The sequence below is a fragment of the Nicotiana tabacum genome, chromosome 23 (genome assembly GCF_000715075.1).
Source record: "Nicotiana tabacum cultivar K326 chromosome 23, ASM71507v2, whole genome shotgun sequence".
In the NCBI taxonomy this organism is placed as follows: domain Eukaryota; kingdom Viridiplantae; phylum Streptophyta; class Magnoliopsida; order Solanales; family Solanaceae; genus Nicotiana; species Nicotiana tabacum.
Genome location: NC_134102.1, coordinates 5,118,168 through 5,134,694, shown reverse-complemented (window position 1 = coordinate 5,134,694; position 16,527 = coordinate 5,118,168). Strand labels below are relative to the sequence as shown.

At 35.4% G+C, this 16,527-nt stretch overlaps 1 protein-coding gene across 2 annotated transcripts; it reads right to left on the bottom strand.

Annotated features, from left to right (window-relative positions):
• Nucleotides 1-758: 758 nt before the first annotated feature.
• LOC107806959 (serine carboxypeptidase-like 27) lies at nt 759-7,833 on the bottom strand. 2 transcript variants are annotated; one of them, XM_016631231.2, is made up of 9 exons: nt 7,001-7,833; nt 6,821-6,916; nt 6,601-6,693; nt 6,226-6,311; nt 5,876-6,136; nt 4,232-4,359; nt 4,050-4,145; nt 1,522-1,627; nt 759-1,400 (listed from the first exon to the last, which is right to left on the bottom strand). In XM_016631231.2, the coding sequence occupies exons 1-9, from the start codon at nt 7,362-7,364 to the stop codon at nt 1,260-1,262; spliced, it is 1,371 nt and encodes a 456-aa protein (XP_016486717.1). In that variant the 5' UTR covers nt 7,365-7,833; the 3' UTR covers nt 759-1,259. The 2 variants fall into 2 exon arrangements, 1 of the variants encoding a protein (XP_016486717.1); XR_012705941.1 differs by having other exon boundaries at nt 937-1,400; nt 1,522-2,997.
• Between the last annotated feature and the right edge of the window lie 8,694 nt (nt 7,834-16,527).

Sequence of the window (16,527 nt, the reverse complement as noted above, 5' to 3'; positions counted from 1 at the left end):
GCTATGAAGAATAATGTAGTTCTCTTTGTATTTGTAAAAAAATTTAAATATTCGTTGCTTTTGGGAGATATTAGCAGACTAGCGGACATGATAAAAAATTGAGAAAATCATGAATTAGGGCTTAAATCAATAAAAAGGGGTCTTTACTTTTAAATTTAATACTTTTGAGTTCCTTTTTAAACCTTTTGAGTAATTATCAAACTGACTTTTGAGAATTTGGGCATTATATGAAGGACTAATTCAACAAATTTTGTTTTAGTTTGAAAAAGTCTCTGGGGCTTACTACTTACTAAAAAAACGTGTCCCGAACACCCGGGCGTGCGCCCCAAATTACGGGGCGTACGCCTCTTGAGACTTTCGCCCCACACCATCGCCTCAGGGCGTTTTTGGTACGCCTCGCCCCGGGGCTCGCCCCGAAAACGCCTTTTAAAACAGAGGTAATGATACATAATAGTGAGGAAAAAGAGGCGACGTAATAGGTGCAAAATAAGAAAATTAATGCACCGTTTTAGGAAATTAATCTTTTAGATTTATTAATTGAGTTTATTGTGTGAAAAGAGAATAAAAATCCCTAAAATTCTAAGAAAATAGATAAATACATTTCCTCATCAACAAGAGATGACACATCACTTTCTAAGGGTCCTGCTTTATATTTATATATAGATATAGATGCTTAAGGGAACTCATAACTCTAGACCCTCATAAAAAAAAATTAGAGATAAAAAAAAGGAATTTAGCAAACCAAGGTACAAGTACTAAGCCACAAGGTATAATACTCATAAAGAATACATAGTTTTGTCCACAGACTGATCTTTAGAAAAGCTAAAGTTGGGCCAAGGGCAGTCCGCTGCACGAAGCATCCCGCGTTTACACAGGGTACGGTGAAAGACCGCACCCCGATGGAGTCAAATTTGTCTCTAGAAAAAAAAAAAAAAAAAACTACAATACAAACTAGTAGGATTAAATTGTATTCCCTATAAGAATGAATGTCTTGAACTGGGAATTCCATTTACATGGAATTAATATTTTTATCTATACAATGAATACAAACCAATATATGAATGCAGATTCTAATATAAATGTAAACCGTAAAGCATTATTAAGGTGTAACAATCTTGAATCTCCCCGCGGCCTTTACTTCATAATTTCCAGCTGCAAGCAGAAATATGACAGTCGAAGGGAAAGAACAGCGCGATTATATGGTTATTCTACAGATTTTCACTTGTTTGTTCGCGAATAGACAGAGGAACCTGCAGTTTTTAGCTTGGCATTGGTTTGTTCTCCAAAAAAGATCTCAATAGAATGAAAGCTTGACGAGGGCGATGAAGTGGCACTTCGTGCCCTGCTCCTGTTACAGTTACAAGCGTCAACCCTTTGTATACTTGGCTCCATCCTCCAACCTATTTATAGAATAAATACAAGGACAAACGAAAGCATGAATTTTCGATAGAGGAGAGGAAAAGATGCAAGGTTGTCAAGAAGAAAACAGTTTGCATGTCCATTTTCTCAATTATGACTAACCTTTTTATTGTCATACCAAGGGTACCAGTTGGTGATAGTTGGAAGCTTCAAAGCATCTATAGAATAACGAGTTGCGGTTACAGGAACAACTGAATCAGTATCCCCACTGCAAAGAAAGTCAAATGTTTAGGAAAATCAGGTTCTGATAAAAGATAAGCTGAAAAGTAGACGTTATGGCACGGGTTGTCTTGGAGGGGAGCCTAAGAGCAACGGTAAAGTTGTCCCGTGTGGCCTATAGGTCACAGGTTCGAGCCGTTGAAGCAGCCATTAATACGTGCAGTAGGATAGACTGTCTACATCACACTCTTTGAGGTGCGGCCTTTCTCCGGACCCTGCGCGAAGGCGATATGCCTTGTATACCGGGCTGCCCTTTTTCTTCTGTGACGACTGACGAGGCAGTTATGCATAAATGATGATGATTCTAGATGAAACAAACGTATCAGTCCATTCTATTACTTAGTTAGAAGAGGAGACACATAATGTGAGACGTTTCCAGTTCATCTTTCATACTTGATATTCTTCATTTGAAAAGCCAAATGAATGTTTCTTAGGTCGGGGCTGAAAAATGCTCAAGTCTTATGGCAGAATAGTATACTTCTAATACTAACGGTGAAACCTACACAAATCAGCTATATATAATGCGAATAGATAGAAATTCCTGCTGAATCTCTTTTGAGGTACCTTTGTCTGCCAAAAAATAGGAAGCTGACAATTGACCATTTATTATATCATTTCGTGAAATTCAAAAAGCATCTTGAACCTTATCATAGAAGTTAATTATAGTACTTTAGCATATTGAACCTATTATTAGTGGCAGTCTTGTATTCTAATATTGTAAATTTCTATCACTACACGTTTTTCCGTTCACCTTGTTTTCTTTTATCTTGTTCTCGTTATTGCTTGTTGCTACTGCTCTTTTCTCATTTTTTCTCGTCCCGAGGGTCTACTGGAAATAGCCTTTCTACATTCACTGTAGGGGTAAGATCTGCGTACTATCTACCCTCCCAGACACCACTTGTGGGACTATACTGGGTTTGTTGTTTTGTTGTAGCATATTGAACCTTATCCCTAAAAGGAGTAACTGAAATAATGCAGTACGCCTCGCTAGCAGAGCAACTCTTAGCTTAAATATTATCAGCACATCACATAGAAGAACACAGGCCCAAAAAAAACTATTTCTTCAAAGAAAAAGAGGAGTACTTCTTTCAAATATGAGATTTTTATAGATGAAGTTCTTTCCCGTAAATAATAGTACGGGATAACCAAAGAAAAGAGATGACTGAAGAGCAAGGGATCTGTTATACAGCCTGCCTGGTGCACTAAGCTCCCACTATGTGCCAGGGAATGGCTGGACTATAATGGTCTATTGTACGCAGCCGTACCCTGCATTTCTGCAAGAGGCTGTTTCCACAGCTCGAACCCGTGATCTCCTGGTCACATGGTAGTAGTTATGCCAAGGATCTGCTATACAGCAACCTATTTTTATGAAAGTTGGTTAGGGAGAGTGAGATGAGTGTCAAACAGACAAGATCTAGGAACAAGGAAGCCAAAGTCCTCTATACGATGACACATAAACCATTTATTTGGTATACAACTACCAAAGTTTAGATCCTGGTTCAGACAAAATCTCTCAACAAAACAGCCTAAGCCCTATCAAGGCAGTATCAACATATGTAAAACACAAGTTTAATCGTTAATAATTTATCTTTACAAAAAGGAACATGTTCATCTCTAAGTCCATTAAAACAATTATCTATACATCAATAATGACTTAATTATTTAAAGTTCACTCTGACATAAAAGAAAACAAAACGTTCAAGGAAAACAAAGAACGGTGGGGAAAAAACAAAAACACGAAAAAGAAAAGAGGATGAGAAACTAGGATGCTAAAGTAAACTTTATAGGGATTACATAGTATTTGAAGGTTAAAGACGACCTAGTTACTGATGTCTGAACAACAATATTTCTGTGCTTGAAAACTTTGCATATGGTTATCCTGTCCAGCTCAAGATTACGAGCTAGTTCAACACCTTTTTCTTGGGAAGTAATAACAATAGCGCTTAAATCAAGGATCACTGAGATTAAACTTTACACTAGCTCCCTATGAACTTAAATTCCTGACTACTTTAATCATTAATGATAGGTACATGTGCGAATATGTCTTCTATGAGATACAGGTAATCACTGAATTTTATGAAAGTTGAACCAGAAGAAAGACGCATTTCAAAATCAAGCAACAAACACCATTCTTGCTTGATTTAACTGCTTATTGGATTTACAATAGGGAGATCTGGACTTTCCGTAGTAATATATTTAATTTTTGCGTCTAATAAGAATAAATCACTGATAAAAGAGGGAATAAATGTATAGGCTCCTATACGACAAATTTATGGTATAGTATTCATGTCACTTCCAATTACCGATATTGAAATAATTAAAGGTTTCCAAAGGTGCAAATGATGTTTAATAACCAATGAAAATAGAGGGGCAAAAGAAGACTGTGAAAAGGAGGATTTACTTAGCCTTACCTGAATACCCATATCCTGAGACCAGCAGCTATTAGCTCTTGGTAGATGGGAAGCATTGACAGAGGAGAATCGGCCCAATAGTTTCCAACAATGTCACTGGAAACCAAAAAAGATCCAATTAAAATCTATCAACAAGTTTGAAGATAGGAAACTTTTCAACTGCCAAAGTTTTTCAAACAGACCTGCATGTTTTCCAAGGATAGGCAACCTTAGTTACATTAGCATGGAATGCCTTTTGTACCTCGGGGAGATTAAAATAAATTTCAGAATATCTCTCGGTACATGGGTCATATGCTCTGGACATCCACGGCTGCATGTTTGAAACAGGAAGAGAAGTTTAAAAACTTGAATGTACAAGAACGAATAGATAACCAAAAGGACTTAAATATCAAGATCAGATGTGTACACAACCAAATGGTGAAGTCTAGAATGATAAAGTGTCAAAACGTATTTTAATAAAAAGAATCTGAAACATGTAACTTGAAATAAAATAGGGTCAAGTAAGAACTTGTTTTAGAAACAAAAACAAAGATAGGTGGACTACTAGTCAAGAAAGGAGATTTAAGGGAAATTGCTGGCATCGACGGGTTTCCTTGCAGATGACGCGCTTGTTTTACAGGTCCAAAAAATTAAGTCATTTGTGATTTTACTGCATGGGAGCATCCACAGAAAAGGAAAGAAGTATATGGAAATCTACAACAAGCATGTTATCGATGATAAGTGAAGAACAGCTCCGGAATCTGCTAGTAGCTTCTAACACAACTCTGACAGACAGCTTTTACCACAAAGAACTCTGATAGTTTTTCTTCTGTCTTTTTCTTTTCGAAGGGGGAAGGAGGGAGTGGATGGGGATGCATGTTTATGATATAGCAACATCCACAGGTTTTATTTCACAAGTCATCTGTCTATTTGAGGGTGCTAAAGTAAAGATGCAAGTTTTCAAGAATTGATGATACTCCAAATCCTCTCCCTCCAAAAACCATATTGAAGAGGCACTCCTCTGAAGGAAAGTTTACAAAAATACAGTAAGCTTTCTTTCTATGACCTAATATCAAAGATAGACCGACCATTTGAAAACATAAAGATCTTGTATACTGGCGAAAGTTAGTCATTTATGGCACTGTCTCACTAAAAAAGGGATCAGTGTTACTCACTGCACAAGAAAGATACTCTAATGCTTGCGTTCTCTCTCACACATGACCAAACAAATAGATTCAGATGAAAATACAGGCACCTAGATAATAAACCATTCAGCGCCTCCGAACCATCAGAAATGCAATCCTCCAATTTAACTTAACAGTTGGCAGGTACCAGCATAAAACACTGATCCACTGAGAAAGGGATCCATATCATAAGGAGACATTACTTTGATAGATGCTTATATTTTGATGAAGGGTTAAGAACTTCAAAATCTTCACAAGGTGAAAAAGAAAACGGCAGTTATGTTTTTGGATCTTTGTTAGTCATCTTTAAGGATGTAAAATTTTGGTAAAGCTAACCACTTGCCAAGTCAGGCACCAGAAAGAGGGTTCTACTTCAGATTGAGATATCAATTCTAAGTACGCACACTTTCAACCATATAATCTAAAGCTCCAATTCTTTCACATTGCAGGAACTTATCTGTCTCTTTGATTTTTTTAAGCATGTAATGTTTTTCTAGGCATTCTAGAAAACTAAAGTTTTGTAAGTGTTTACAGAATCAAACCAATATTATCACAAGTAGTATATCTTCTTATTCTTTTCCAGTCTTAGTTAAACATTCTGCAATTACCTGCATTTGCGACTGCGAAGTGGAGTGACATAAGAACATAAAGAAAAAGACTCACATAATGACCCCTTAAGTTGCGCCGAAGTGATGAAGTACTAGCACAAGGACGAGTATATATGCTATAAGGGTCAATATTTCCCTGCTCTTGTTCTGCAAGAAGAAGAGCTTTAGTACAATCAGTGGAAGGATGTTCAGAAGATCCTTTGTCACATGTTATCTGGAGAAGCTTGTACGTAGAATCCGAAATCAAGCCATGGGTCCACCAGTACTCGAACGTGCCAATATAGTCATGGTAATCATCGGTAACAGCATTCCCCACCTAAAAAGTACAGCCAGAGAAATAGACCTTGATAAAAACAGACTGTAACTTAACATTGCATTCAACGTTAAAATTTTCATTACTACTACCATAAAGCCCTTGAAATTAATAATCGGGTTCTTGATTCCCTTGTTCCTTCGGTAGACAAGTTGAGATAGCTGTGGAACATAATGCCCTAAACATATACAAGAAAAATGAAATTAGTATCTTATGATAGCACTCGTGCACCGGGTAACTCAGAACTTTCGGCACGGAAGTAGAAATTCACTAAAATTGTAGGTCTGAACCCATAATTTTAAGAATACAATGGGTTCAATACTAAGAAACTTAAAAGTTGAATTCATAGAACTTAAAATACTAAATCCGCCTCTGATGATACTAGGTGTTGGCAAAATATGTGTAAGCAACCAGTCAGAATGACAAAGATAAATGCTACTCGTAAGTAATGTGTTATGAATAATTACCTGCATAACTTTCTCCAGCAATGTAAAATTCTCTATGCTTGTACTGGGGAAACCTTTCGAACCACTTAACGAGAAACTGGTACGTATCTTCAGCTACAAATCAAAACGCCAGGATTCAACATTTCAGCTTAAACAACATAACTACTATGAATCCTCAATATTTCTCACATTGAAAGCACATACATAATATACAAACATTCAATTACTCAATTATCCTTACCTGTTCTTTGATCACCCGCATTATACAAGTCTGAGGAAGTATTCGTATACGAAAATCCAACCCCAGCTGGCGATTCAAGGAAAAGCAAATTTGCCACTGCCCATAATAACACAACTTCATCAGAAAAATTCAAGAAAAAACAGAATTTAAAACACAGAGTTGTTAAAAACCGCTACATACAATTGTTCCAGGAGTATGGATTCAAGTAAAGTGTCTTCCCATCAGAATCAATATGAAACGGACCGATTTCTTCAGCTGCTCCATAAGCTACTGAAGAACAACCTGGCCCTCCATTTAGCCATAAAATTAGTGGCCTTTTCTCAGGATTTCTACTCACTGGTGACTCAATTAACCAGTAAAACAATGCTCTTCCAGCTTGTTCATTTACAGTAACATAACCTGAATACTGATTGAATTGTACATTTGCTGGTTGACCAGGCAAATAAGTAATTTTATCCCTCAATTGTTCTACATTTATGGAACAATAACAACTACTCAAAAACAACAATGACAAGCAAATTACAAAGGGGGGAATTTTCTCCATAAATTGAATCAAAACACAGAAAATATGAATAGGCACAAAATAAAGCTGGGATCTTTTTCAAGAATTATGTACAGGGGGGGCTAAAATGTTTTTGCACATGTATCACATGATTACAATTCTTGAATTTATACAGATAACAAGGTGAGGTAGTAACAAATACAGTGAAAAACAAAGGGACAAAAACACAATTTTTTTTTCAAGAAAATAATGAGACAAGGAGAAAGACAATAATTGAATAGTACTGGACAGGAGGAAATGAAAATGACATAAAGGTACTACACACTAAAATGAGGAATACCCAGATGCACAGATCTCTAAAATAATTCTTGGAATTATAGTTAAGTAGTTGGAGATTTGATCTAAAAGATTCCTACATAACGAAGTTACACATATTTTAAAACCAATTTAATCGCCGCCTTGTGGCCACTGAAAGTGGACTATTTTAGTCAACTCACTGCTCAATTTCTCTTTTTCTACTATTATTATTGAAGTTCACTTTTATTTGTCCAGTATTTTAAAAATAAATTTTTATTTTTATTTATTATTTTTAGCATATTAAGAAGATAATTTCTTTTTTCTTGTTATATTCACAATATTAATTACTTATTTTAAATTATTTTTCCAAATCCATTAAATTAAGTATGCATTAATTAATATGAGTATTATGATAAATTATACACTTAATTTATTATCTCTTAAAGGGTGCAAAACTTACAGTGAACAAGTAAAAATTAACCTAAGGTAATATTACTAAGTATCCACCTTTTGGGGTTTACAATCACTGCATGATTGATGGTTTCGTCATAATTATTTTTAAAAAATTTCATTGTTGTCGACTAATACGAATTTACGCTGTATAAGGTCACTAAGCTTGTTTGGATGGTTGTTACTTATTGTATTGTATCGTATTGTTATTTAAAATACGATGTTTATTTTGATTGTTACTTAAAATTTATTGTATCGCATCGTTAAATCCGTCGTTACGTAACGACGAAATGTAATGACCGATTTGGTGTGGTCGCGTCGTTACCTTGTCTCTTTCTCTCATCTCACCCTTCATTATTATTAAATAATTTTATTTTATCATTTACCCTACTTTTTTATATAATAATTTTATCCCGTATTATAATTTTCTTTATATTGCAAGTTTATTCTTCATATTGATGGTGCGTGATATCATGAAACAACGGCAAACGATACAATCTATCCAAACATTGTATTTATCAAACGATAAAGTACAATATAATACAATAAAATACAAAACAATACAGTACAATACAATACAATATAATACATTATGAAACGATATGTAACAACCATCCAAACAAGTTGTAAAGTGGGAAGCATTCCAACCATAATATTTTCCTTTCTCTGAGGCTCATACCTGAGATTGCATCGTATCATTAAATTTATCGTTACTTAAAGACAAAATATGTCACTTTATGTAACGACCGATTTGGTGGTATCGCGTATCGCATCGTTACCTTCTTTTTCCTCTCATATTGCCCTTTCTTATTATTAAATAATATTATTTAATCTTTTATCTTACCTTCTTATATAATAATTCTATCGCGTACTATACTTTTTCTTTGTAATATTGCAAGATTATTCTTCATATTGTTGATATATGACATCATGAACGACGATGCGTAATGTAATTTATCCAAACATTTAATGAATCAAAACAATACAACACAATGATAAGATACATAATGAAACGATGCACAACTACTAACTAAACAAGTTGTAAGGGAGGTATCATATCTATCCCACCATAACCTTTGGTGGTTCGGCACAACTATTCTAAGAATAATACTAGCTTTTTACATTTAAAAAATAATAATTTAAAATCTTGTATTATCATAGGCAAATTTAAAATTTTAACTTGATTTGTTTTGACGTTCTTAGCACTGAAAATATAATACTTTTACAATTATAGGTTTGGATCATATATTTGTTAAATATTTTATGGGTTTTCACATAAAAAATTATACTTCGCGTCAAAAATATTGAATTTGGACAAGCGAATACCAAATCATTGGATCCGACCCTACATTTTACCTTAAATTAAATTAGAATAGTCACACAAAATGTTATGACGATTAAGACAAACAAAATTTAATTCATTAATTCCTATATTTCACGTCAGTCAAATTATGTCACATAAATTAGAATGAAAAAAATATTAATTCATCAATAAAGTCGAAATGAAAATCATTAAAAATAGTATTTGTGTGTGAATTAGAGCTGTACTTACATTCTAATTCCCTTCTTTTTCACATAACCCCACTATTGGGTACCGGGAAGTAGAGAACAGTATTGATTAAGGGATACACTTTTTCTCGATTTCTGACGTTATAAAAATAATAAATAATAAAAATAAAGATTTTCTTACGTTACAAAAATAATTAATTATATAAAAAAAAAATTCTTACGTTAGCCACTTTTGGAGCAATTGACCTAACAGGTAAGAGGAGCACTTTTTTTTTTTTTTTTTGTCTAATTTAGAATACTCGATTGGGATTGGCTGGCAAACTCTCATTACAAATTCACATGGGATATTCACTGACTTTTTTGCCATGATTTTTTTAATTCATATACCGTTGAATACGAGGCATAATTTGAATGGACGAAAAGCTCCAAAGCTTTAATAACCAAAATCACTTTTGATTAATTTAATCTGGCAAAAAAAATATAGAATTCTCGAGTTAGAAATTTAAGAATAAAGAAATTTATTTTTCCTTTAATGTAGAGGAGTATGTACCATATATGATAATTTAATAGCTTTGTTTCAGACCCTATATAATAAATTACGAACCATATAGCATAAATGGGTTGTGGCTTTGACGGCAAGCGAGAGGTCGTCAGAATCATAAACTTCAAATTATAGATCAAATTCTAACTTCAGTTAGTTAGATCAGTAAATTTCGTAGAAATGACATTAGGTAGCCATTTTAAAGGGCTGCTATTTAGGAATGAGTCAATGTGTCATGAAATTCATTTTTCCAGTTCAATTTTTTAGGACAGAAATGTCCTAAATTGTCCTGAAAATTAAGATTTTTAGTTCAAAATTTCGTGACAAATTAGGTATTGACTAATCCCTAAATAACAGCCCTAAGAATGGTTGTTTGCAGAGGCGAATGTAGTGTACAACCTACGGGTTCAACTGAACCCATAACTTTTGACACAGAGAAGAAATTATATGTAAAAATTCATTAAAATTACAAAAATAGTAGATATGAACCCATAACTTTAAAAAAATAATGGGTTCAATGTTAAAAACCTTAAAATTGAACCCATAGAATTTAAATCCTGGATCCGCCTCTGATTATTTATGTACTTTTCAGTAAATTTAGAATACGAGATGAATAAAAAGACAGAGAAGAATTGACATAGGAAAATGTCAAAAGTAGATTACAACAAATATTCTATGTATTTCTCGTTGGACTAAAGACAATATAGCAGGTTGGAAGTTTTAACTACTATTTGTACTTACTTGATAATTGGTTGGGATTAGTCAACTTGATGCGCTCAACCGCGTTAAGATTAGTTATTTAAACCTCTCGATTGCGTAAAGGAAATCAACGTGATTTAAGTAAGATAGCTGTCGCAACTAAGTCAAATTCTGAATACTAAATATGATCTCAAATGAATCAAATTGATAAATAAAATTGTATCAAGAAGTTTTGTTTGTTGAAAAAACATGAATTCCGTATTTATTAATTTTAATAAACTGATATAAATTATACACATCAGATATTGAAAAAATAAACTGTCTTGATTATCCGGTGTTCGAGTTACAAAGAGTCGTAATTATCTAGTGTACAAATTTAGAGACAACATCTAAATATTTATATATATATATATATGCTAGTTTCTCTACGTGTATTCCATATAAATTTCTTACTAAATGCTAAAAAATAGTTATAAATTTTTTATATGCATACATAGCCGAAATACATTTGATTGTGTTATAAAGTAGAAAATTAGATATACAAGAAGTTTACATCTCCCATATGAAAATTGATTGCTATCTTCTCTATATACTTCGACCTTAACAGTGTCAATTGTGTATTGGCATAGCTATCTTCTCAAGGTTGATTGGTCGTTTATGAAATATTGAAGCCTCCTTTGTTATATTTCAACACACATGTCATGCACAAAATCTTCAATTTCTTTGTGTACATCTACAAGTAATATGTATTTAATACACTAATAAGTGTTAGAGTTCAAATTTCATCATTGAAATGAAGAATTGAATTGCCAAATGAGTCCTTTTTTATCTATTGACTGGAAACAAATAGGTAACCATGTAAGACAAATTAAATAAAAAGATTCACATATGCCCTGCACTATTTAAAATACTCAATTTTATATTTTTCAGTAAAATCTTTGAGCATATATATCATCATAGGAAAAAATAATTTGAATCGCATAATGAGTCATCTTTTATTTGCTGACTGAAAATTAGGTAATCAATAGGTCACAATATAGAATGTGCTACTCAAAATTGCTTCAATTTTATATTTTCATTAAAATCTTTGAACTTGATATCTTATTAGAGTGATTATGGTCCTTCGGGAGAAATTCAAAAATAGCCAGATTTACAAGTGGTAATTGAAAAATAGCCACAATTTTAAAAGTAATCGAAATTTAGTCACTTTTCATGTAAAGATAAATCTGAACGAAAACACTGTTCAAAATCCGAAAAATATTCCAGCATAATATACTGGAGTTCCAGTATAATATACCGGTCCAGCATAATATGCTGGAAGTTCATACACAGGTGCTCCAATCTCTAGTATATTATGCTTGAACTTTCTACGTGTTGGAGTTCCAGCATAATATGCTAGAAGTTCATTGCTTGAGGACGAGCAAGAGTCTAAGTGTGGGGTGTTGATAATCGGCTTAATGTATGCATATTTTGATATATATCGCCTCACATTTTGCTCATGTCTCGACGATTTGAGATGTTTAATATGATTATTTGTGCTAAATTTTGGTATTTCTATGTGTAGGGATCATTCGGATGCAATTTGGGACGAAAGGGCGCGAATTGGAGCGAAATCGGGACAAAAACGCAAAAAGTGAAATTTGAGGGCCACAGCGAGCGTGGGATTTATGAGCGCCAGGGCCAGCGCCCCACGCTGCCCTGGACGCTCAAGACGGGAAAGTAGCCTTTTTCGACTAGGACTCGGTTATTTCGACCCCTAGACGCCCCCAACTCATATAAAAGCCAACCTAAACCTATATTTTAGAGGGAGGACGTGACTTAGAGAGAAGAGGGAGGCGCCAAACACTCGGAAGCAAGGATTTGATCAATTCTTCCACCCCTTTCCCAGTACTCATTGATTTTATGTTTGAAAATATTATTTTTGATGATTGTATGAACATGAGTGGCTAAGAACCCTATTGTTCTAGGGTCATGGGTATACATGAATGTTGACGTTTGAAGTTTAATTTGACGAAGTTGATTTTATCATATTGGGTTGTTTATTTAATTCTGTTTTTAATTATTTTGCTGAGTAGCTAACAGTGAAATACTATCTACGAATCTAGAGTTGAACTCGAAAGTGGGAATTCTAGATTGCATATAGAATTAAATAGAGCAAGTTCTTAAACCCGGGCATCGGGGAACAGATTCGCAATTAGGATAGACATATACCTAATTGCCTTGCTCGGTTGCAATACATGAATTGTAAATGCGTTCTTGTTAATCTTAATTCCATAGACATATAGGTATTAAGTTAGCTTAAATAGGCGAGTAAGGACTCGACAGATTCTTATGAGTAATATCAACCCTGTCAATCAACAATTCAGATAACTCAATTAGTTATTTTAAGCTAAGAATGCAACATGATTGTTAGATAACCCTTGACCCTGGAATATTATTTCCTATTGATTGTTATTCGAAATTATTTAAGTGTTGTGGTTGATTTCTAGTATTTCATTACTTGATAGTTTTTAGGTAGTAAATTAGAAAATTATCTATTTTGTAAGAAATCATTTGAATCGATAAGTTATTTGAGTTTGAATTAATCAAAAGTTAATCATAAGTCTTCGTGGGAACGATACTCCACTCACTACTCTATTACTTGACGACCACGTATACTTGCGTGAGTGTGTTTGGTCGCAACAAGTTTTTGGCGCCATTGCCGGAGACTTAGAAATTAGCTACTTGACTGAGTTAAGCTTTTTATTAGTTATTTGTTCAAGCTCTAATTTTCAGTTTACCTTGTTTGTGTTAATGCATGCTCTTCTTTTGAATGCGGAGGAGTAAAAGTGCAAACAATCTCCTTCCTCTTGATCCTGAAATTGAACGAACACTTCACAGAGTGAGGAGGGAAGTCGAAGCAAGAACTAGAATAGAAGGAGAGTTGGACATCGTAGTTCAACCACAGTCAATAGAGATGGCAGGTAATGAAGAGCGTGCGGTGATAGAAGCCGCAAGGCCCAATCTTGCTAATATGACTCAGGCTATTGTGAAGCCTGATATCACAAGGCATTTTGAACTCAAACAATACATGATACAGTTGATTCAGTCCACAGGGCAATATGTGGGTCTATCTCATGAAGACCCGCAGAGGCACATTCAGAATTTTCTGGAAATTACGGACACCTATAATTATCCGAGCGTTTCCAAGGACTATGTGAGGCTGACAGTATTTCCCTTTTCACCGTTGGGGGAAGCTAAGGAATGGTTGCAAAAGGAGCCCGCGAACTCAATCCACACTTGGGATGATTTAACAAGGAAATTTTTAATCAAGTTTTTCCCCACTAAGAAGACAAAGTCGCTGAGGAGCCAAATTCTTGGGTTCCAACAACGGGATGGCGAGACACTTCGTCAAGCTTGGGAAAGATACAAGAAGCTAGTCAGAGACTGCCCGCATCATTGTCAGACTGATGAGGTATTGGGTCACACTTTTGTTGATGGGCTAGATGAGGCATCAAAGATGAATCTTGATTTAGCTTGTGGGGGTAGTTGCATGGCGAGGCCGTATAGTGAAATACAACTCTTGCTAAATAACTTCATTGCTAATGACCATAATTGGCAAGAAGATGGGGACTCACGAAGGGCAATTAAACAGAAGGCAGCCGGGTTGATTGAGCTTGATGACTTCTCAGCCATGAGAGCCGATATAGCAAAATTGGCAAATCAGATGAATAGAATGACAATGCAACAAACATAACAGATGCAACATGTACAGCAGATGTCTATTTGCTGTGAGCTATGTGGTGACAGTCATATGAGTGACATGTGCTCTACGAATCCTGAATCTATATACTATATGGGGCAACAGAGTAGAGGTCCAATGAATCAGCATGCACAATATAGGAACACTTACAATCCAAATTGGAAGAATCATCCCAACTTCTCATGGGGAGGAAATCAGCCGAATCAGAATCACTATAGGCCCCAAGGAAATTTCAATCAACCTCAGAAACCACCCTAACAGATAAAAGAGAGTACGAATGACTTGCTGAAGAAGTTGTTGCTTGACAATCAACAGCTCAGGACCGATTTTAAAAATTTTGAGAGGCAAATAGGACAGTTAGCAGCAAATCAAAACACTAGACCTACAGGCGCTCTTACCAGTGATACAGAGAAGAACCCTCAAGTTAATGCAGTTACACTCAGAAACGGGAGGGAATTAGAAGAAGTGCCAAAGAAGAGAAATGACAAGCCTATACCTGAGGTGGAGCTGATCCCTAAGGCAATACACGAGTCAAAGAAAAATGATGCAGGTTCAGAGCCAGTGGAGGCTGCAAGGCCACCACCACTTTTCCCCCAGAGATTGCAGAAAAAGAATGATGATCGCATGTTCAACAAATTTCTCTCTATATTGAGCCAGGTTCAATTGAATATTCCATTGGTAGATGTACTTTGTGAAATTCCAAAATATGCTAAGTACATAAAAGATATAGTGGCTCACAAGAGGTAATTGACTGAGTTCGAGACAGTTGCACCTACTGAGGAGTGCACTTCAAGGGTCCAAAACAAGCTTCCTCAAAAGCTTAAGGATCCTGACAGCTTCACCATCCCTGTGCGAATTGGTAATATTAACATGGGTCATGCTCTTTGTGATTGGGGGCAAGCATAAATCTAATGCCCTTGTCCTTATTTAAGCAATTGGGTCTAGGAGCTCCAAGACCAACCATTGTGATATTGCAATTAGCTGATAGGTCCATAGCCTACACTGAAGGAGTGATTGAAGATGTGTTGCTGCAAATTGGGAAATTTATCTTCCCAGCTGACTTCATTATTCTAGATTTTGAGGCTGATGAACAAGTTCCATTCATATTGGGACGACCTCTCTTGGCTACTGGTGATGCAATAATTAAAGTAAGAGAGGGGAAAATGATTATGAGGGTGGACAACGAGGAAGCAATTTTTAATGTCTACAAAGTGATCCAACTTCCCCGCCACTATAAGGAGCTCTCTATGATATCTGTTGTGGAGGTGGATGAGCAACTTCTTGACACGAGTGTATATCTAGACGATTCTCTAGAAAAAGCACTCATGTTGTTCGATAGCTTGGAGATTGATGATGAGGTTGAGGAGATGATGCATATCCTAGATGCATCTTGTGCTTACATGCAGGGAATACACCCGTTTGAGCCCCTGAATAGGCCAAGTGGATCTCCTCCAAAGCCGTCAATTGAAGAAACTCCAAAATTGGAGCTTAAACCCCTACCCCCTCACCTTCAATATGCTTATTTGGGTAGTTCTGACACTTTACCTGTTATTGTTTCTTCTGACTTGTCTAAATTGCAGGAAGAAAAGTTGTTGAGAGTGTTAGGTGAGCACAAGCGAGCAATTGGGTAGACGATGTCTGACATTAAAGGCATTAGTCCAGCTTTCCGCATGCATAAAATCCTCATGGAGGACGGACACAAGCAAAGTGTAGAGCAACAACGCCGCCTAAATCCAATCATGAAAGAGGCGGTAAGAAAAAAAGTGATTAAGTGGCTTGATGCAGGTATTGTATTCCCAATCTCTGATAGCAAATGGGTAAGCCCCGTTCAATGTGTTCCTAAGAATGGGGGATGACTGTAGTGGTTAATGAAAATAATAATTAATTCCTACAAGAATTGTCACTGGGTGGAGAATTTGCATAGATTATAGAAAATTGAACAATGTCACCCGAAAGGACCACTTTCC

Bases quoted from the DNA above. Each gene is read 5' to 3' on its own strand.
- LOC107806959 (XM_016631231.2), bottom strand. From the start codon at position 7,364: ATGGAGAAAATTCCCCCCTTTGTAATTTGCTTGTCATTGTTGTTTTTG. The intron at 6,137-6,225 runs GTAGTAGTAATG...TGTACTTTTTAG, and splicing joins TTAATTTCAAGGGCTTTATG to GTGGGGAATGCTGTTACCGA. The intron at 1,401-1,521 runs GTTAGTCATAAT...TTCTATAAATAG, and splicing joins CTTGGTATGACAATAAAAAG to GTTGGAGGATGGAGCCAAGT.